Below are 18,965 nucleotides of genomic sequence, written 5' to 3' on the forward strand. Positions count from 1 at the left end.
CTTCTTTTTCAATTCTGATTTTATTTGTGTCCTTTGTGTATTTATTGTGTATTTATCTATTTGATGAATATACTTAAGGGTTGTCAATTTTGTTTCTCTTTCAAAGAACGAGCTTTTAGTTTCATTAGTCTCTATTATCTTTTTAGTCTCTATTTCATTTATTTCTGCTGTACTCTTTGTTATTTACTTCCTTCTACTAACTTTGGGCTTTGATTGTTTTTTTTTCCTAGTTCCTTGAGGTGTAAAGTTAAGTTGCTTATTTGAGACTTTTTGTGTTGCTTGTGGTAGGCATTTATCACAATGAACTTCCCTCCTGGAATTGCCTTTGCTGTATCTCAGAAATTTTGGTATGCTATATTTACATTTTCATTTGTCTCAAGATATTTTTTATCTCTTTTTATTTTTTCTTTGATCCATTGATTACTCAGTAGCATGCTGTTTAATATCCACATATTTGTGAATTTTTCAGTTTCTTTTTCATTTAATTAATTTCTAGTTGCACACCTCTATGGTTACAAGAGATGCTTGAAATGATTTCAGTTTCTTAAATTTAAGATTTGTTTTTGTGGCCTAATGTTTGATCTGTCTTGAAAAGTGTTCCATGTGCACTTGAAAAGAATGTGTATTTTGTTACTTTTGCATGGAATGTTCTGATCCTGGTGTATAATGCTTTCACTTTATTGTTGAGTTCATTTTGTTAATATTTTGTTGAGGATACTTGCATCTATGTTTATCAGGGATATTCATTTATAATTTACTTTTCTCGTGACTTGTTTCTCTTGTCTGCTGAGGAGTCCCACTTAAGATTCTTCCTTAGCTTCCTACCCTTTTCTTAAACAGCTCATCTTTGTTGAACTAATTCTAAGCAGTATCCCGTGTTTAGAGATCTGCCTTTCCCATCCCTGCTGTATCAAAACTTAAGTGTTCTCTTTTCCACTTTTTAATATCATGTCTTTTGTTAGATACCTAAATAAATTAATTTGTGCTAGGCTTAGGAGTTGATTATGTTTTTGTTATCTTTCCAAGGTGAAACAGATTTAAATTCCATTCATGCCGTAACTTGGAAGTCCATGGTTCTAAATTAACAAAATAATCTAAGTGGGCTCCTTATTTTAAAGGGTAGGAGACTGATGTCTGAGCAATGACTGATCCTTCAGACTTTCACAGCAAACTTCAACAAAGACAATCATAGGCATTTGACTCCTAAAGTAAGTTCTGCCCATTGTGGCTTGCATGGCAACTTTAGGAACCTTAGTAGCTGTTCAAAAGGGAATTTTGAAGTAGGATGGAGCATATAGTTTTGCCCTTTAAATCAAATTACTTGGGGTAACTTTGCTGAATGCCACTAAACAATATCTAGTTCTAAGGACTACATCAATCAAACTGAACATATAAATCATTATAGCAATAGCTATTATTTATTGAATACTTACTATGTGCCAGACACTGAGAAGAGTGATTTACATATCTTTTCTTTTTGATCCTTAAAACTCTTCATGTTAAGTGTTGGTATTACTATTTTATAGAAGGCAAAACTGAAGTTTAAGGAGGTTAAATTATTGACCAAGGCCACGTGGTCAAGCTGGGATCTGAACCCTTAGACCTGTCAAATCCAGTGTCCTTCTCTTAATCAGTTTGCATTTTGAAGGTTGCTCTATATTTTAAAGCTCTTCAGTATTATTTGTGTTCTTTGATCATGGTACTTCCACTTGTAATACTCATTTTAATCCTTTTAACTTCATAAAGAAAGGCAACCCAATATTTTTATCCTCATTTTGCAACTGAGAAAACCATGCATGGGTAGAATGGTGTGCTCAAGGTAACATAATTAAGAGGACTCATAGAGTAGAGAGATCTGAATTATTCCCACTCTTCTTAGGTTAGCAGTGTGAGCTTGGCCAAGCCACCCAGTCTCTTCATGTTTCATTTCCCTCATCTGTAAAGGAGGGTGTATAATCTATCAGTTCTATCTACATTGTAAGGTTGACACAAAGTACTTTGAAAATGCATATATGGCTTACTTGTTGGTTGATTGTGATGTGATGCACATTACCATTTTTTAACTTGACTTTCTTATTCTTTGACTTACCAATTCTATCAATTTAAGATTACTGGCATAGGAAGAAATTTCACATGTCAGTTTTAGAAAGGATAAAATACTTTAAAAATATCCTTGCCCCTGTTAAAAAATATTACATAAATATTAATAAAATCATTAAGTCACCTTTAAATGATTTTTTTAAAAGATTAAGTGCTGAGTCTCTCTTGTTAGAGCATATATCTTTTAAAGACTCATTCTTTCTCCTTACTCTTTAGTCATAAATAGATGTCTCCTCTAATATGTAAATATTCATTTTTCTTTTATTCGTTAATTTATCAGCAACTATTTTTTGAGTTCCTATTATTATAACAAAAAGTATACTAAGTTCTGGAGCTATAGCAGTAGTGAGAAAGCATAGACTTACTCTCACTGAGTTTATAATCTAGTGTTGATTTGTTTAAGGAGTCTTTCCTCCCTCTGTAGGAAAGAAAACCAGTAGAAAAGAACTAGGAAGGAATTAGTAAAAATGATAATTAGCAAATTTATTTTATTCCAAATATATACAATATACAAGAAATGTATCTTAGGGTTACAATGTGTTATGTAACTTCCCACTTAAGGTATGTTTTTAAAATACTAACATTGGTTTTAGTGTCCAGATTACATGGAACTCATAATTGCAGGTGATTTTAGTAGCAAGGTAAAAACAGCTGGGATAAAATAAATTGATGATTTACAAAACAAGACAAATAATTGATTGGTATACTTCCTTTATTTTTTCAGTACAAGCACCAGCATTTGATTAAACCAGCATAGTACTTGCTATGTAATTATGACTTCAGATGACTGTGGCCATGAATGTGTTCCACTTTCCTGGCACTCGTAATAAACATAAATGTATTATTTCATTTTAAGGAGTTGATGATGAGTCTGTTCCTGTTCTTATACTGTGTGATCCTGCAACTTTAATGTGAAATAAATAAAGATGACTTTCCTCTGTGTTTAAGTCTGGTATGTAATTTTCATTATTAGACTAGGTGCACAAAATAATGCCTGCAGAGCTTGAAGATTGAAAGTCATTTGCTCTAAGGCATATTGAATAGTTAATTTTGTGAAATGATCAGAAGTGCAGTGTTACTAAGGGAACTAGATGTTCTCAAGGTTTTCTTTTTGGTTTTAAGACTGACAAAGGATATTTAGGACAGTATATCAGAAGGCTTACCTCTTTGGAACCTGAACCACTTGAGAGTGAATCCTGTCCCCCTCTTACTTACTTTAAAAATGATACTTAATAATACCTAGTCAATGCTTTATTGTGAAGAAGGAATACAATAAAATGTATATAAAATATTGAGTGATAGAAACTGTCACATAATAGGAACTGAAAAAATATGTTTCTTCTGCTTTTCTATCCACAGTATAATCTTCACATGTTGAAGGAGAGATGGAGATAATCCTTTTGAGTTCAGTTTCTTATGTGACTTGACCAAAAACAAAATAATCTTCATTTGTAAAATAATCCCGTAGAATTTGCAATTGATTAAATATTTTAGTATATAAAAATCTCAGATAGTTATTGTGTGGTACTTGTAGTAAATATTAATAATTTATTGATAGTTCATTTCTTAAAAAGATCACTTAATGATATAAGTATTTCATTCAAATCTGTGTCTTCTGTTCCCAATATTATTTCACAATGAATAATCCTGTCAGGAAATCCTTTCCTACCTGGGTCAAAATCCACCCGTGGCTTCCTTTCTCCCTCAAGGTGAACACTGAAGCTCTTGCCTTGGCTACAAGGCTTTGCATAATGTGTAGAGCTCTCCCTATCCCTACCTCTCCACTCCCTATATTGTCTCCTACCGTTTCCCCTGTTCACTCCTGCTCCAGGGCCTTTACATCAGGTTACATATACCTGGGGTTTCTTTAGATATCCATCTAGCTCTCTCCTTCAAACCATTTAGGTTCTTGCTCAGAAATCACTTTAAAATAAAAAGCCTCTTCTGATATCTTTATATAAAAAGCATCCCTTCATTCCACCTCTATCTTCTTTCTTAGCATTTTTAGTGTCACTTGACTTGTTAAAATTATGTCTCTATTTATTTCCTCCACTAGAATAGAAGTTTTGTGAGCAACATACATAGAAAAGCACCTAATAGGAGTTGAATGAATAAATGAGCATCACACCTGAAAGTCTAAATCATCAAGTCAGCTCTTCCTAGAACCTATAAATTCAGGTGCCCCAATTGCCTAGGGTACTTTGCCAAGCGCAAAGAGTCAGTTTACAGAGAAAGAACTAGATATGCTAAATCATAAAGGACAGTTACATTTTTCACTATTGTTTGTTCTACTACACTTTTTCTTTTAAAACACAAGTTAGTGACCTGATTAGTTTTAGCTTCATACTGCCAATTAGTAATGAAGAATCAGAAATATTTGGAAAAAAATGTTAATTTAATGTTTACCTTTACTTGCCTATATTCTCATCCATTCTTCATTAATATGATTTACTGCCTTGTTTTTTCTTTTTATAAAAATGATGACCCTCTCTCATGGAGTAAGATGGTTTGAAATTCAACTGCTGCTTGTATTTGAACACTTAGATGTGATCAGTATTCTGTATCAGGGCACCTAATCAAATTGTGTCATCTCTTCAAGAGTAAACTCTAGGTTTCATTATTTGAAATAACAATTACTACTTTTCTTTCATTCAAACTCGATTATTATAATGTTCTGAATTTTTTAATTCCCTTTTTCTTAGCAAATGTAGTTAGCAACCTAATTATGTAGCAACCACATTACTTTCTCAGTTCTTTAAAACTCTGGCTAGGGGCGCCTGGGTGGCGCAGTCGGTTGAGTGTCCAACTTCAGCCAGGTCACGATCTCGCGGTCCGTGAGTTCGAGCCCCGCGTCGGGCTCTGGGCTGATGGCTCAGAGCCTGGAGCCTGTTTCCGATTCTGTGTCTCCCTCTCTCTCTGCCCCTCCCCCGTTCATGCTCTGTCTCTCTCTGTCCCAAAAATAAATAAACGTTGAAAAAAAAAATTTAAAACTCTGGCTAATACCCTCACCCACTTCAAAGTTGAAATGCCCTCAGAGTTTTATAAAATAGCAGCTCAATTTCAATGTCCCTGAACCTAAGGGAGAGTATGATCTGAGTTCTATTTGAGGAATAATTTTCCAGTTTATTTTTGAATTATTATCTTCCACATATTGAGTTAATTTCCCAAAAAGTATAGGCTTTATTAAATGATTACCTTGCTGACATACTTCTAGAGGAAATCAAAACAGTTTAAAATGGTACAAGTTAACTTACTTGACTCTATAGTCAGAAACTTTGGTACTGATTCCTTTCTATTCGGGAAAAAAATATGTATTTTTTTCAATCTGACTTTATTCATATGCTCATACTATAGCCACACCACACCAATAAAAAATAATTGTCTCAAAATATGTTCACAATTTTTTGAAAGAAAAAAATTGCTTAGTAGCAACCTCTCAGAGGTGGGATTTAATATCGACCTTTGACTTTCTATGTCAATATAAGAAATAAATAATATTTCTTTAACCTTTCTAATCTAATATTGAATATATTTGATTTATTTTATTTTGTATCAATTTTTGTATCTATTTTCATATCAGTTTTATCCAACCTGATATAATCTCATCTAATGTCTAGAAACTTGAAGTTAAAATTTGCCTGTGTGCCTAAAATCTGAAATTAACATACTATATCAGTATAACATTGTGTTATTTGTTCATGAAATTCCGATGTATTTCTTAATTTCTACCACACATTGGTGATAGAGAAACTCATCCAAAAAGTTTATATTATTTTTCACCATTTCAAACATATTTATTAGACTGAATTTGTGGTAGAGCCATTAAGGCAGATATAGGTAACATATCAGCTTCATTGAGATTATTTTTTCCAGTTTAGATGGAAGAGCAGGGAAGCTAACAATTGGATTGGCCCAGCTGTGAGATTTTTCCCAGAGGATATAATGGAAGATCAGGCACATTAATGAAACATATATGGGTACCTTCGAGTCTAATCTTTCACGACTAGGGTGGCTGGGTAGCTCAGTCAGTTAAGCAGCCAACTCTTGATTTTGGCTCAGGTCATGATCTCATGGTTCATGAGTTTGAGCCCATGTCGGGCTCTGCGCTGACAGCACAAGAGCCTGCTTGGGATTCTCTGTCTCCCTCTCTCTCTGCCCCTCCCATGCCCACGCTCTCTCTCCCTCAAAAATAGATAAATAAAACATTTAAAATTTCGTGACTTATTTGAATTGAAAGCATGAAGAATTAGTTAAGATGAAAGCAATAGAATCATTCCTAATCTTTATAAGTATAAAAGAAATGACAAAGTTGAATTATATGTATTTGTGTAGAGAATGTCTAGTTTTAGTTTTTACTAGCCCTTTGATATTTATTACTTTCTAACATTTTGATAATTTATTGTCAAAAGTATAGTTTAATGACTTGTAGACAATATGAGGAATGAACTCAGGGAACAAACTTTGGTGCAAGGAAAAGCAACTTATCTGTGCAATGGTAGATTCTCTTTACATTAGCAATTAATATACCTTTAAAATTAACATACCTTTAAAAAAACCTAATGAGCATTTCTTTATTTTAGGGTTCAGGTGGTATTAAAGGTGAATTTGGTGCTCCTGGAATTCCTGGGGAAAAGGTATGTGGATTTGCAATTTGTTTAAGTTTTGTGCCTGTTTTATTTTTTTTAATTGTTATTATATTTTTTAATTTAAATCCAAGTTAATTAACATATAGTGTAATAATGATTTCAAGAATAGAATTTAGTGATTCATCACTGATATATAACACCTAGTGCTCCTCCCAATGAGTGCCCTCCTTAATGCCCATCACCCATTTAGCCCGTCCCCCCCCCCTACACCCACCAGCAACCCTCAGTTAGTTCTCTATATTTAAGAGTCACTTATGCTTTGTCTCCCTCTCTGTTTTTGTCTTATTTTTGCTTCCCTTCCCTTGTGTTCATCTGTTTTGTTTCTTAAATTCCACATATGAGTGAAATCATATAGTATTTCTCTTTCTCTGACTGATTTCAGTTAGCATAACACACTCTAGTTCCATCCATGTTGTTGCAAATGGCAAGATTTAATTCTTTTTGATCACTGAGTAATATACTATTGTATCTATGTACCACATCTTTATCCATTCACCAGTCAGTGGACATTTGGGCTCTTTCCATACTTTGGCTATTGTTGATAGTGTGGCTGTTTTAAAAAGTTGTACCAGATAGGAAGAGAAAATATACAGAATAAGTCTGATTGTTAAGAGGTCAGCAAACTATGGCCCTGTAGCGGGCTGCCAAAAACTCCCAGTGTATGATTTTGTAATTAATGTTGTGGTGGAACACAACTACACTCATTTGTTTTCATATTGTCTTAGGCTGCTTTTATGCCACGTGGCAGTGGTAGGTAAGTGTGGCAGAGATCAGATGGCCTACAAAGTCTAAAATATTTACTATCTGGTCCTTTGGAGAAAAAACTTGCTGACCCCTGCTCTGGAACATTTCCCATTATTACAAGAGCCCCAAAGCTTCTTAGTTTCATTATTTTATGTTATGCTATAGTATCTTTTCATACATATTTCACTGTAGACATAAATTAAACATCTAAAACTATAGTACCACACGAGATGTTATAAATAAAAATACAAGAGATATGTCGATCCATCAATAAAATGCTATAAATATAGTATTTATCTCCTAAAATGGTTGATTTTTCACATTGTCTTTTTTAGTACTGTAAAGATAATTCTGCATGATGAACTTACTCACAAGAGGTTAGTGTGGCCATTCAGCATCTTATTTAAGTTCAATTTTGTTTTATACATTTTTTATTTGAGTATAATTGGCATGCAGTGTTACATTAGTTTCAGGTGTACAACATAGTGATTGAACAATTCTATAGGTTATGCTGTGCTCACTGCAAGTGTAGCCACCGTCTGTCACCGTACAACGTTATTGCAGTACCACTGATTATTCCCCCATGCTGTGCCTTTTATTCCTGTGACTTATTCATTCTGTATATTTGTTCAGTTTTTATAGAAACTTTGAAATTGTTATGTTTGTAAATTAAACTGCAATTCGTTTGTCTTATTTTTCATGATTTCTGAGTGTGTGTAGGCATATACACACATAACTTAAACTGCTTAATTATTAAAGTGTCACATGTTGATGCTAAGAAAATGTTCTTCTTCAGTACAGTAAGTTTAGGATAGGTTTAGGTAGCTGTTTTAGCTGCACTAATTATCAAGTGAGTCCATTGTGCCTCATTATCCAGAAGGCCTTGACCCTGTGGTTATTAACATACAGTTGTCACAGGAGTACCTGAAGCTGAAGTGGTGGGAAGGTTCAGAAATTGTCAGATAGTTTTTGAGTCCTTCTTAAATGTGTCTGAGAGCTGACTGCTTCATTGCTGCTGCTTTTTCATTTTAGAAATTATTCAGCCCCATATGCAATTTTCCTTACTCTTCCTGTAGTAGTATAAATATTAGACTCAGTAAAATCTTTGTGGAATGATACCTTGCCACGATCTAATATTTATTTGGGATGCTATCCTCTTTTTTTTTTTATTAAAAAATTTTGTTTTAATGCTTATTTATTTTTTGAGAGAGAGATAGAGTGACAGGGTGCAAACAGGGGAGGGACAGAGAGAATGGGAGACGCAGAATCCGAAGCAGGCTCCAGGCTCCAAGCTGCCAGCACAGAGCCCGACACGGGGCTTGAACTCATGGCCTGAAAGATCATGACCTAAGATGAAGTTGAACGCTTAACTGACTGAGCCACCCAGGCACCCCCACTGCCGATTCTCTTTTTAACTAAGCTTACTGATGACATTAATTGCAGACTCTTCAAAAGTAAACATTTATTCAAAAGTCTAATTCCTTCAAAATGCTTTTTCCTCTACAGAATACGACTCAGTCACCTATCTCCTAAGGAGATTGCCCCTAGTCAAAATTTGCTTTATACACTTATTCCACCATAATAATAATCAGATTTTTTGGATTTCAGATCATTGAGATTTTTTGAATTACTTTGAATATAGGAACTTTTTTTAAGCCAAGTGCAGAATCACTGGAGTACTTGGACTATAAAATAGATTATAGATCATTGGACATCTTTACAATGGGAAGTAAAGTTGATATAATTTTATACAGTAAATTATGGGGAAGCAGCATAACATTCTCCTGGAATACTTTAGAATAGAATTTACTAAGATTTGTTTAAAATACCATTAATTTCATTATTCCAAAGTGACATCTCTTGGATCCTATTGGTGAAAACCAGGTGTAAATTGCTACTGATTGTGGAGGAGGCTCTCAGCTCCTAAAAGGTGCTGTCAACAGACTGAATTCAGTACAAGAACTAGATAAAGTAATGAACAGGCTCAAATCAGTCAAAATAATATCAATCAAGGGCCATGACAGTAAGAAAGTAACAGGCTGGAATGTTAAATATGCAAGCTAAGCAATTCTCTGCAATACATAATTTCTTAGAAAAGAGAGGACATTTTTGGCAGAGTGAAGGAACTGGAGCAAGATGTAGTGTTGCAGAGACAAACACTACTCAGAACTAAAGATTTTGCTTATTTTCCTAGAAGCTCAAATTTATAGAAAGAATTTAATGTGATGATCTGTACTACAATGAAAGTAAAACTTCAATGAATATAAAGACATATACCAGCTACTAATTAACTGGTTGAGCCTAGTAATTCTGGGAAATGGAAGCCTCAGCCCTTGGAGTCCATTTGGTTGAAATGGTGATGCAGTCAGTCTCACAAAATCAGTGAGCTTCAGTGTCTATGTGAAGACACTGTCTCCAGGGAACTTAAAAGCTAATGTGAAAAATGGATAAAGAAGTGTCATATGTATATACATATATGTCTGTATATATATATATGTATATATATATACATATATATATATATATATATATATAAAACATTAGTCAGCCATAATAAAGAATGGAATCTTGCCATTTGCAACAACATGGATAGATCTAGAGAATATAAAGCTAAGCAAAAGAAGTCAGAGAAAGATGAATACCATATGATTTCACTCATATGCACAATTTAAGAAGCAAAATAAATGAACAAAGAAAAAAAGAGACAACACAAAAAATGGACTCTTAACTATAGAGAACAAACAGATGGTTACAAGAGGGGAGATGGTGGTGGGATTAGAGAAATTGATGAAGGGAGAGTACACATCATGATGAGCAGTGAGTTATATATAGAATTGTTGAATCACTATAGTTTATACCTGAAACTAATATAACACTGTATGTTAACCATATTGGAATTAAAATGAAAAACTTAATAAAAAAAGTAATGTGATTAAAGGGAAGCTGTATCAATGGTGTTCTAAAACCAATGCAGATTGTCCTAGCAAATACTCTTTGTTTCTACAAGCAGTTTTCTTTGGGTCTAGTTTATTTGAGTTGCTCTTAGAGCCTCACAGACAGAATTCATGCAGCTTCCAATGGCGTTAAACACGGTATCAGACTACACTTAGCTATTGGATCCTGGTTTCATGAATCTTCAGAGACTCTACTCAGTGACTAATACCAGTATCCATAGAATCACGACTCTTTGACCATAGCCTGTCCTCAAGATCAGAGTCACTGGTGGTACCAGGTCTGCTTCTATCTTGTCACTTAATTCACCTGTTAAAGGGATGCAACATTCTTAAGTGAAGAAATGTCACCTGAAGAGTGTTTTTCTCACTTCCATAATCCACAGGTTACCATTTATTTAAGATAACTCTAATGAGGGGCGCCTGGGTGGCTCAGTCAGTTAAGCATCTGACCTTGGCTCAGGTCATGATCTCATGGTTCATGAGTTTGAGCCCCGCATCAGGCTCTGTGCTGACAGCTCAGAGCCTGGAGCCTGCTTCAGATTCTGTGGCTCCCTCTCTCTCTGCCCTTGCCCTGCTTGTGCTCTGTCTCTCCTTCTCTCAAAAAAAAAAAAAATAAATATTAATTTTTTAAAAAAATTAAAAATAAAATAACTAATGAATATGTACAGTATAAACATGACAACAAGCTACTATGTTATCTAATGGCATGGCTAATAAGTTTTAAATATTGACTCCAGTAAGGATATGTCAATTTTTCTTAATTTTTAAAATTTAAAAGTTTTAAAGTTATAGTTGTGAAGATGAGCACTTATATTTGAGGTAAAAATACTTCCATTGTTGTAAGATGAAAATAACTTGATTGATTTTTCTGAGTAAATTTCCAAAGAAAATTTTATTAGTTCTTAAAGTATGATGATGTATTCTCAGAACTGTATCTCCCACATCTGGCTTAATGTAACTCATATTTATCTCCCAGACTATTCATATAGCATCCCCAGGCTTAACTTTGATTCTTCTTCTCAGCATTTGTACTTCTTTCAGGCTCTTTTTCTTAGAAGTAGAAATGCTTAAGGGTTCTGTTAAAAGATAAAATAAAAAAAAAAAGATGAGTTTTCTCACTTGGAACAAGAACATATGCAAAGTGCCATAGAACATATATCTCTGGTATAATATTCTCAAAGTAAAACTTTCTTAATTTTTTAAGGTTTACTATTTAAACTAGAAAGCTGATTTATGTTAATGAAGTGAAGCATATTCTGAGCAGTGTAGAATAGAATTTGTATTTTAGCTACACTTTATACTTACATCCAGTGTGATACCATAATAAATTAAGTGATTTGCATATAAATCCTATTATTCTAAAACAGACCTACACTTTGAAGTTTGGCTAGGTGATAGCAGTAAATTTTTTAAGTCAAAGCCTTGAACAAACTATTAGTTTCTTCTGAGGCCCAGGAGAAAAATAGTACACTAAACAACACTATATTATGAAATCAATTTATGGGATATGTCAAGTCATGGAGAATGAAGAACTTTAGCATTTAATTAGGTTATTTTATGATTCCAATACTCATCACCTTATGTAGACTTGCACTAGGCATTCTAAACTTATATGTACAACCGTATAGCCAACACACTGCAAACAAATAACTATCCCCTATACATTTATGCCAGCACAGCAAGTATCATTAGTTATTTGTCACTGGTGGCTTCTGGGAAGCGTGGTTGGACAGAAGCCACTGTCAGTCAAAATGAGTAAATTGGATGGTCTAATTTCCATTGACAAGTAAAACACTTAATGCATAAGATCACATATGCATGCATCCATACATATATGCATGCACCCACATATGAACACACGTGCTCACAACTCATCATGGTATGCGGTGGAAAATGAGATGAAGATATGGATACTGGGAGCAAATCTTGCCCACAGTATTACCTTCAAACATACCAGTCAAAGCATTCTTGTATTAACTATTTGAATATTTCAAACAAAAAATTACCTTATTCTCTATTTCACATATATATGTTAAATATGTTTTCTGAGAAGTGGGGATACTTTTTAAAAATAGGAATAATTATTTTCTAGCCATCTTAATCCTAATAATGTGATAGTAAAAGTTGAATAAATACAGAACCTAACTGCTAAAACCAATTTTCTGTTTGCTTAATTACTTATAATTTGTTCCTAAAATGTTTATTTTACTAAGAAAACTTTCATGAAAATAACTTTTTTTTCCCACAGAGTACGTATGCAATAAATGATAGCCATCACTGTTGTGCCATTCAGATACTAACTATCCAGAGTTAGATGGCCTATGTTTGAATTGCAGCTCCAATCCTCACTTTTTAATTTTAGGGAATGTCTCTTGGTTTCTTCTAAGTTTTCTCTTTTTTTAAAATAGGCATTATATTGTATCTACTTATAGTTTTGTCTTAAGGATTAAATGAGATTATTCATAAAAGTGGCAGCTCAGTGCCTGATCTATAAATATAGAAATCTCCGCTTATCAGTGGTCAACTGCAATCTGGAACAGATGGTCCTGGTTAGAAGGTCAGTAGTAGCCTAACAGTACGTCATTCACCTCACTTCATCTCATCACATAGGCATTTTATGGTCTCACATCATGACAACAAGAAGGGTGAGTACAGTACAACAGGATATTTTGAGAGAGAGAGAGAGAGATCATATCCACATAACTTTTATTAAGAATATTGTTATAATTGTTCTGTTTTATTATCAGTTATTTTGTTAATCTCTTACTGTGCCTAATTTATAAATTAAACTTTATCATAGATGTGTATGTGTAGGGAAAGACAGTATATATAGGGTTTGATACTATCTGTGGTTTTAGGTCTTGGAAGGTATTCCTTGCAGATAATGGGGGCAGGGGGAAAGTATTTCTATTTGGTAAATAGATATAATTTTAAAAGAAAATAGTTTGATGATTCTATTATTCTAAGTTTAGGCTTACTTTGAAACTAAAGTAGAACTCATTTGAGGGAATTTATATTATTTATTCAAAATACATTTAGTGAAAAATGTTGAAAGTCACACATATTTTAGATAATTTTGACCTCTAAAAGCAAATTAAATTTTCATGTTAGCAAACCAATTAATTTTCTATTTAACTGAAATACGTATGAGCATATCCTTTTACAATAATAATAATAATAGCCATTTACTTAATTATTATGTGCTAAACACTGTCAAGGGACTTCTTTGCATTGTTTTATTCATTTCTCACAGAATCTCTGAGGTAAGATTCATTATCATCTGTATTTCACAGATTAAGAAACTAAGAAAGTATAAAAACTTCCCCAAAGTTTCATAGCTAACAGGTAGTGGGCCAGAATTTAAATCTTACCCATATGCGTTCATAGCTCTTAAACCTTCACCGTATCATCTCATCTTGATAGCTCCTCAAGTATATACATTTCCTTTGCACAGACAGTTCTGAATTAGATCTTAACTTCATTTGCCTACAGCCTGGAGAGGGAACTGTAGAGAGAGTTTCCTAAATTCTGCTGCAGGGAGGGCTGTGTTCTTTCTCTTTACATCCATGGACCTCTTTTAAAGTCTACCCAGCCAGAGAGATTCTGACTCTCCCACCCTAAGAAAATTGTATCCACCAAAATAAAATCTTCATCATATGTTTTTTCACCAAATGAAAGTATTTTGTTTAACTTTACCTTCCAAAATAAGTATTATGAAGACAACATGATTTTATTTTGTTTGGTTTTCAATTTCAAAATTATATTTGAAATAAGCTTTTAAAATTCCCATACCTGGACTGTCTGGAGATCCTTATCTGCCCTGCACACCCACCCCTGCAGACCAATCATGGCCACACTCTCCAGATTACCTTACCTCAACAGCTAGCCTAGAAAATTCTCTTTATGTTCTCTATGAAATATGCTTTTGATATGTAATTATATAAATAGGTATATACAATATAAATTACTTTTGGTCATACATTCATTATATATTCTTCTGGTCAGAAACAAAAGTGTTTAATTTAGCATGATGAGTTTTTTAAAAAAAATATTGAACTTCTAGAGATAAAAAGCCATATGCATTAAAGCACTTAAGAAGTATATCTAATAAAAAAAGAATGAAATCTTGCCATTTGCAACTACGTGGGTAAGAGGCATTAAGGAATCTACTCCTGAAATTATTGTTGCACTATATGCTAACTTGGATGTAAATTAAAAAATTAAATTAAATTTAAAAAAGAAGAAGTATATCTGATAATGTGATGAGAGAGTTGCCAAGTTACATGACTTAAAAACAGCCAGGCTAACTATTCTCATACCGAAGAGCTTTGTGTGAGGCACTTTTTGTCATGAACTCTGGAGCCCCCAGTCTCTGCTGCTGTGGGGCGAGATTGAGCTGGGCACACCCACTGTTCCCTATCTGCCTTTGTATTCCTTTTGGGTTGGAAAATGAAATGACTGCGATCTCTGAATCTTGATCTTTCCCTTAAAAAGACATTTTATAAGAAGACCTCAGCTTCAGGAAATAAAGGCAGATGATGTTACCATTTATGAAAGTGCAGACAAGGCCAGTAGCTATTGTGAATTGTAATGAACCCTGAGACAGCCCTGCTCCAGATGTAGCATTCATGCCTTAGAGACTCAGAAACTTGTAGGTGTTTATTGGAAAAGCTAGAGAATTTTTTTAAAGCTATTTGGCTTTCTATCTGTATTACCTAGTTTCACCTCATTTCCCATTGAAATTTAGAATTAATATTAATTTCAGAAGTCTTCCCAAGTTTAAAAAAATAGTTAAAACACCTATTTGTATGAGACAATTTATTGTAGGAATCGAAACACTAAATGAGAAAAAGAAAGAAGAAAGAAAGAAAGAAAGAAAGAAAGGGCAATTCACCTTTATTCTAACAATGGGATATTTCCTTCCTATGAACTTGTAAAATTTACAAAACAAGTATGAGCCATGTTAGAGAAAATACCTCTTAAACTGAGAATCATCTATATACTTCTGTATTTCAGAAAATTCTTCAGCAAATGAAACAGTCAAATCTGGACATAGGATTAGACTTCTTATCACAACCAGTATTCATAGAAAAAATGGCCACAATGAAAACAGTTTTGTCAACCTACTGTTGTCTCATTTATTAAAGTTACAAGGATGATACTTGAATTATCAGTGAGAAATTATCGCCTTTACATGGAGTAATCCTCATTTCATTTGATTCAATATAGCAGTAAGAAGCAGAAACCTGAGAATGACAGAGGGAATAGAAGGACAGGAAAAAGAAAAAGAAACTTGTTCACTCTGCAGTTGATTTTATTTCTTAATGGTTTCTTATTCCCTTCTAATGCCTTCCACTCACACCCCAAGAAGAGCAGTTGGCAGAGAACACAACAGATGGATGACAAGTTCAACACATGCAGTGGATCTGGCACCCAGGCACTTGACTTTTATTTGCTAAACAGCCAGATTTCGAGAACTTAGTCTGCTGATGTTCCTACTTGGTTTAATGCACTATGAGAATCTAGCACATAAATATTAAAATATTGCCATAGAAAGATCACACGGTCTCTGTTTCTCTGCATAGTTTAGTGGCTAATTATTTTATTCTTTATTTAAAGGGGTAGATGGTATTTGATAAAGACATCTATAATTTCAGATTAGAGTTTTCTAAAAGCGTCTCTGTCTAAAGGAAACAGACATAGCCAGTGTAAGGTACCAAATGAACTTGTTAGATACTAAGTAGAGGATTTGAGAGCATGATCACAGATGATTGGTACCTTTCTTCGCTTCGACCATCACTGCATTTTCACACATTACCAGATTCAAAGCTCAAGAAAAATTACATCTTCTTGGTAAAGTCTCGTTGACACAAGACGAATTAACAGCCCCTTCACTCTGCTCACATAGTATTTTATTTACATTATCAGTATAGTTTGTGTCTTTGTCTCTACTGTGAGATCCAGGAGAACAAGGTCTTGTTCCTGTAACTGCAGCACTTGACCCAGCATATGGCACCTGATTGATTCTAGATAAATGTTTGTTGATTTATTCAGAACTCAAGTGGACTTAGCCCCAGGCCAATAAAGAAAAGAAATTGAAGATGATTGTTAGAAAACTGTGCTGAGGGGCAGTTGGAAAAGGCAGTGGTGCTTCAGTACAAGTCTTCTGTACTTTCCGCAAAAGCATGCTTCAGGGAAATAGGAAGGTAGGAAAATCTCTTATCTACCGAGCAAAGCTTGCAGATGTTGCTTCCTAGAGTGAAATCTAACAGAAGTGTGTGCAGCTACAGAATTTGTTTCCCATTTTCTCTTGGAGAAACTATGTTCTTTCTTCTCTTCCAAGCATAAACCTGAAGAAGTTATCATGCTCTCTTTTTTTCCAAATAAGGTTTGAAAAAATTCTCCTGACTTTCTTACAACATTGCTAAGGCATATTCTTTCTCCATATCTTCACAACGATTTACCTCAGGGCTAAAGATAAATAACCAATGACTTCGCTAGTGCGAAGTGCATTTAAGCTCCAGTAGAAGTAATTGATATGGAGTAGAACTATAAATTACTCATCACGAGGAATACTTTGGACAGGAAATAGTTTGCACTTACTAGTATCTCACTGACCTCAATTAGGGGCTTACTGATGACACTTTCCTTCTCTTTATATCTTACATCATCTTTCACTTGTTAGAATGCTTGATTCAGATGTCAGTTACTACACTTTGGATATTTCAGGAGATGATTCACGTTAAATGTCTTCTGTTTCCCTAGTACTTTTATGAAGCTTTGAGTTTACTTAAATACTGTTTTATAACTCATCTCACAATATAGTGAAATCCAAAACACTTGTTCTTGACAAATCCACTTAAAAAAAATCATCACAGGTACATAGGAGCCCAGATTTTTAGTGGGCTCTACAACATTGTCCAACGCCCAGTTCCCTAACTTTGTTAGATATGGAAAGAGTTGTTTACCTGTCCAAATAATTTCAAAGTTACTTGTTTTCTTGTTTTTTTTTTAAATTTTAATAACTCAGTATAATTTTCATTCCATCAATTTATAAAAGGATTGTAAGATATATTCCCTCAAAAGAAAAACTTAATGGTTGTAGTTGACTACAAGCTCAGTGTATACTTAAGCAATTCAACTTTAAAACAACAAGTTGTGTTAATATAAGTACTATATAGTATCCAGAACAAGAAGTGTGTGTGTGTGTGTGTGTGTGTGTGTGTGTGTGTGACCCTCCTGTTTTTATTCTATGTGGTGAGATCATTTCTGGAGTGATGTGCTGAATTCTGAGTTCCATATTTTAACAGATATATTGGCTGACCAATGTGCACCCAGAAAACAGTAACTAACATATTAAGGGACTCCAAACTATCATTTGAAAAATTATTGGTTTACTGAATAGGCTTGATAGTGACACAAAGGGATGTCATACATAAGACCAATAAGATATTTTTCCTTTGTAATATAACACTAATGAGCAAAAGGGCGCTTGGGTGGCTCAGTCCATTAAGCGTCTGACTTGGGCTCAGGTCATGATCACGTGGTTCATGGGTTCAAGCCCTGTGTCAGGCTCTGTGCCCACAGCTCAGAGCCTAGAGCTTGCTTTGAATTGTATGTCTCCTTCTCTCTCTACCACTCTCTTGCTCATGCTCTGTCTCTGTCTCTCTCTCTCTGTCTCTCTCATAAATAAACTTAAAAAAAAAAACACTAGTAGGCAGAAATTTGGGAAAGGTTAATTTGACTTCAGAAAGCATTATTGCAGTATTTGGATATAGAGTTGTTTTGTTCTGCTCTCCAAAATACAAATTAAACAGCAAAAGTGTTTGACTACTGAAGTTTTCAGTAGAGTCAGTACCTCGACAAATGTTTTGACGGAGGTGGTGGATAAAAAGGTATGAATTTATTCTTGTCCCTATGTGAAAAACTGCCCATCCTGCTCATTTTCTAAGTACGTGCACTTGCGTATACTTGTGTCCCCAATACATGTACATTCAGGTTAATAGTTTTTGAGACGGTAGATGTTGGGTTCAGCTACTACTAACTCCCCATATTTACATTATTATGATTAAGACATGTATCAACCATATATTGCCTTTAAGTGGGCTGGTTTTCCCTTCTTTGAAATGACCCATAAGAATAAGTAATAATAGGATCTCACTCATTTTATGGTTAAGAATGATATAAATTTGCCTTATCCTGAACATTAATACGATAATATATCCCCATGTGTTTGCTGCATTAAAGATCAAATACATATGAATAATTCAAAAATTTTGAAGTTTTAAACCCTATAAGGTATACAGTTTTTTAACTTGATGATTTACTTCTTGGAATGAAGTCCAAGAAAATAGAAGGAAAAAATAATCCTCCCTGAAATAAAAGACTTAGATTGGGTGAGATGTCTGAAAAAAAAAAAGGTGTATATTCTATTTCCTAAAATGCTTAGTTGAGTGGCAACAATTTAAGAACCATAAAAATTCAATTTTTGAAGATTACGTCCTGAGTAAAGCAGATGTAT

At 34.0% G+C, this 18,965-nt stretch overlaps 1 protein-coding gene across 1 annotated transcript in view; it reads left to right on the forward strand.

The window, feature by feature from the left end:
* The window catches only part of COL19A1 (collagen type XIX alpha 1 chain), a 350,833-nt gene that overhangs the window by 72,903 nt on the left and 258,965 nt on the right, over positions 1-18,965 (forward strand). Inside the window, exon 10 of the mRNA XM_040473872.1 lies at positions 6,681-6,734. Coding sequence (XP_040329806.1) covers positions 6,681-6,734 — 54 coding nt within the window. The remainder of the gene's footprint in view (positions 1-6,680; positions 6,735-18,965) is intronic.

Source organism: Herpailurus yagouaroundi, unplaced genomic scaffold, assembly GCF_014898765.1.
Source record: "Herpailurus yagouaroundi ecotype Mexico unplaced genomic scaffold, PumYag 139, whole genome shotgun sequence".
Lineage (NCBI taxonomy): Eukaryota > Metazoa > Chordata > Mammalia > Carnivora > Felidae > Herpailurus > Herpailurus yagouaroundi.